At 35.4% G+C, this 3777-nt stretch overlaps 1 protein-coding gene across 2 annotated transcripts; it reads left to right on the top strand.

Moving 5' to 3' along the window:
* Positions 1-1451: 1451 nt before the first annotated feature.
* Positions 1452-3572, top strand: LOC107886733 (cytochrome b6-f complex iron-sulfur subunit, chloroplastic). Of its 2 annotated transcripts, none has more exons than XM_016810786.2 (5): positions 1452-1624; positions 1729-1970; positions 2355-2472; positions 2788-2970; positions 3294-3572. In XM_016810786.2, the coding sequence occupies exons 1-5, from the start codon at positions 1586-1588 to the stop codon at positions 3393-3395; spliced, it is 684 nt and encodes a 227-aa protein (XP_016666275.2). In that variant the 5' UTR covers positions 1452-1585; the 3' UTR covers positions 3396-3572. The 2 variants fall into 2 exon arrangements, with proteins under 2 accessions (XP_016666275.2, XP_016666276.2); XM_016810787.2 differs by having other exon boundaries at positions 1454-1624; positions 2788-2986.
* The last annotated feature ends 205 nt before the right edge of the window (positions 3573-3777 follow it).

Below are 3777 nucleotides of genomic sequence, written 5' to 3'. Positions count from 1 at the left end.
TTAAAATAAATTTTGGTATAATTATTTTCAAGTCTCGTGACCTTGACTAATTAATTTTTTTTTGACAAATAGTGCCATGTGCCAACATCAAATTGCTCTACATGTCAAGTCATGTTAGATTTCAACATAGTTAAAGGGAGGTATCACATTGATAAACGAAGTTAAAGTTTAGGTACTAAAACCAACTTTTTAAAAGTCTAGGTATCAATATGGGTGTGCAAATTTCAAGTAAAACCGAATTAATTCAGTTAACCGATCGAATTTAGCTAATTGGTCGGTTAACTGAATTAATTCGGTCGGAGTCAGTTAATAATTTTTTAGAAGTTCATTTAACGGTTAATTCAGTTCAAAATCGGTTGGTTAACCAAATTAACCGAACTTAATAAATAATATTATAATATATAAGTATTTGGTCGGTTCGGTTAATTTTTTGGAAGTATAAATTAAATCAGTTGGTTAATTTTTTATATGTTTTATACTTGTTTGAATCAAAAATAAAATAAAAAAACATATAAATTCCGGTTAATTCACTTAATTGACCGAATTAACCGAAAAAGTTCAATTTGGTTAATTTTTTTAAAAAAAAATTGTTCAGTTAACGGTTAAGGGTTTAAAAAGGTCGATTAATTCGGTTAATGGTAGTTTAGATCGGTTAACCGATTAAACACCCCTAGGTACCAAGTACCGCCATGTTTGAAGATTTGTCAAAGTCCTAGTACCAAGTATACAATTATCTTAATAATATATACAACTATCCAAGTGATAATCCGACAGACGTACATCTTCCGGACGGAAAAAAGTCCTAAAACAACAAATGCAATAAGAAACACTGTTTTAAAACTATCGCGTAGTTTAAAATAATCCAAAGATGTTGGGTCATTTTCTGTCATGACTCAATATAATTACCTCAACCGAAATCTAATGCCAACACAAGATAGTCTTAACTCCGAATATACACCAAATAACCAACTAATGTAGGGTGATTTTTTAAGTGAAGCAGGACACCCAATTTATAATTTACGTACCAATCCTTTTCACTCATGCCTGCCTTGCGCATGTTGAAGCTACTTTCTTTATTAAGGACCCAAGGTTAGAGCTCATCGCTTTTCAATTAATGGATACAAAAACATAATATGTTTCCTACATATAAAAATAAAATTTAATACATACCAATATGATTGGTATTATTATATTTGTATTAATTAAGATTTTGTCCACCCAAACTGGTCTCTGCTAAACATAGAGAACTTTAAAAAAAAACAAAAGCATGGTGTTACAATGAAGCAAACGCAGTGCAGATGAGAGAAACATATATGCTACTTCGGCCCATTTAGTTGGACCAGGACCCCAACTGACGTTGCAGTATGTGAAAGTCCAGAAATTTTGTGCGATTGGGCTAGGCCACTTGCAACGAAGAGCAATAACCATTGTCCACATTCCACAAACATGTGGCTTATGTGGCAACCATAGCTTCATACGTGCCTTATCTTCTTGCTACGGTAGTCGATAGAGCTTTGATCACCATAATAAGGGATGGAAAACACACGCCATCCATCTCACCACTAAACCCCAACCATCGTTTATCATGGCTTCCTCAACTCTCTCCCCTGCAGCTCCTTGGCAGGTGTATCCCAACACGTTTTGGTACTTCAAATTACTCTGTAAATTCTTCCTTCAAGACTTTTTACCGAAGGTCTTTTTTTGTGTGTGTGTTCTTGTATGAAACAGCTATGCTCCAGCAAGAGTGGCATGTTCTGCCCATCACGAGCGTTTCTTGTGAAACCAGCGAGGACCCATATGGTCAAAAACGAAAAGGGAATGAGGATCACATGCCAGGCCACTAGCATCCCTGCTGATAGAGTGCCAGACATGGGCAAGAGGCAGCTCATGAATCTGCTTCTGTTGGGGGCTATTTCACTCCCCTCAGGTTTCATGTTGGTTCCTTATGCAGCCTTCTTTGTGCCATCTGGGTAACTTCTCCTCCTCTTTCCTTGTTCAGTTCCTAATCAAGTATCGACATCTGAGAGTGCTAAATGATGCATCTATTTCTTATAGGCAGAACAACATGATAGTGGTTAAGTATGACCACAAGCATGAAATTCGTCAAGTATTATTTTATCTCCAATATGATGGTAGTAAATATAGAATTGATCCTTTATTTTATCAATTATAAGCATGTTCTGAAACCATGGAAAAATAGTTATTCAACTTACTGTTATCAAATATTAAAATTATAAACCATGTTATTTTCCCTAATTAAGTGGTTGATGAATTTTCGTTTAAAAGATTTGGCTTTACTTGATAAGTTATCTCATTATCATTTATCACTGTTTGTATAAAACCTTTATTACCAGGGGACGGGGTACCGGTGGTGGCACCGTTGCCAAGGACGCAATCGGGAATGATGTAATTGCTGAAGAATGGCTCAAGACTCATGGCCCTGGGGACCGAACCCTGACTCAAGGATTGAAGGTAAGTACACATGGTGTTAATTACAGTTTGTTCTAATTGAATGTTTCAGACCACCCTAAGAGCATTCAACATGAAATCTCGAAGACCTCTGGTTTCTTCTAGGATATTGTTTGCCATGTAAGTTCTTACAATGCAAAGTTTTGGCGATCAACAATGATTTATGAGCTATGCTTGCCATTGGTTGAGCTCAATCTTTTTTTATGTTTAGGTTATTTGTCTCTTGCTAATGTTAGGCATGAGAAAGCATTAACGAGAGCAGTAGCAGTAACTGCATTATGAAAGTCGATATTAAAAATGGATTTTGTTTATTTTCAGGGAGACCCAACCTACCTAGTGGTAGAGAAAGACAGAACCCTTGCAACATATGGTATAAATGCTGTGTGCACACACCTTGGGTGTGTTGTTCCGTGGAATCAAGCCGAGAACAAGTTCATATGCCCCTGCCATGGATCCCAATACAACGATCAAGGAAGAGTAGTGAGAGGACCTGCCCCCTTGGTGAGTCTGATTGACAGTTAAGTTATACATTTTTGGTTGTTTCACTCATCAACATTAGGAAAATCTCATCAGGCCATAAACCACTTGGAAATATAATGTAAATGCTCTTCTTTATTAAAGAATCTTAGAATAGGTTTATCCCTCATGATTCATTGCCAAACAAACACATATGCATTTACTATTGTATTTAAAAGTTTAGACATCCAAATTTTTTGTGCTCAGAATATGTTTTTGTATCATTTTGTTATAGTTTCTTTATATATATATAATCTAACTGTTTATAATAATGAGTTAATGGGCAACTTTATTGTGTGATCGAACAGTCCTTGGCATTGGCACACGCTGGTGTTGAAGACGGGAAGGTAGTATTTGTTCCATGGGTGGAAACAGATTTCAGAACCGGTGACGCTCCATGGTGGTCTTAAATATCTCCACAACCATTGGCTCAGGCTGTTTGTTGGGTTATATTTGAGATTTATTCAGCCAGTATGTTTTGTAGCGTTGCTAAACATCCTGTGCCGTACAGTTATCCTCTGTATACTGCAGTTTGTAGGTTGCAAGACCCTATTTCCAAATTAGAAATGGTACTAATATTCTTGTCATATTTAAAAGTTTATTTAATACATTAGTTGTGGAAAGTGGAGTTGAGATTTTTTTCATTTGTTCTTAAATTGTATTTAAAAAGTTAAAACGAAAAAAAAGACGTAATAAAATTTCAACCTTATAAAATGAAAACTTTCCACTACCTATATACTAAATAATATATATTTGATAATAGGTGAATGTATCTAATAAGTCTATATTTAT

This window comes from Gossypium hirsutum, chromosome A03, assembly GCF_007990345.1.
Source record: "Gossypium hirsutum isolate 1008001.06 chromosome A03, Gossypium_hirsutum_v2.1, whole genome shotgun sequence".
Classification (NCBI taxonomy): Eukaryota; Viridiplantae; Streptophyta; class Magnoliopsida; order Malvales; family Malvaceae; genus Gossypium; species Gossypium hirsutum.
This window is presented reverse-complemented; position numbering and strand designations above follow the sequence as displayed.

Bases quoted from the DNA above. Each gene is read 5' to 3' on its own strand.
- LOC107886733 (XM_016810786.2), top strand. From the start codon at position 1,586: ATGGCTTCCTCAACTCTCTCCCCTGCAGCTCCTTGGCAG. The intron at 1,971-2,354 runs GTAACTTCTCCT...CTTTATTACCAG, and splicing joins GCCTTCTTTGTGCCATCTGG to GGGACGGGGTACCGGTGGTG. The intron at 2,971-3,293 runs GTGAGTCTGATT...GTGATCGAACAG, and splicing joins TGAGAGGACCTGCCCCCTTG to TCCTTGGCATTGGCACACGC.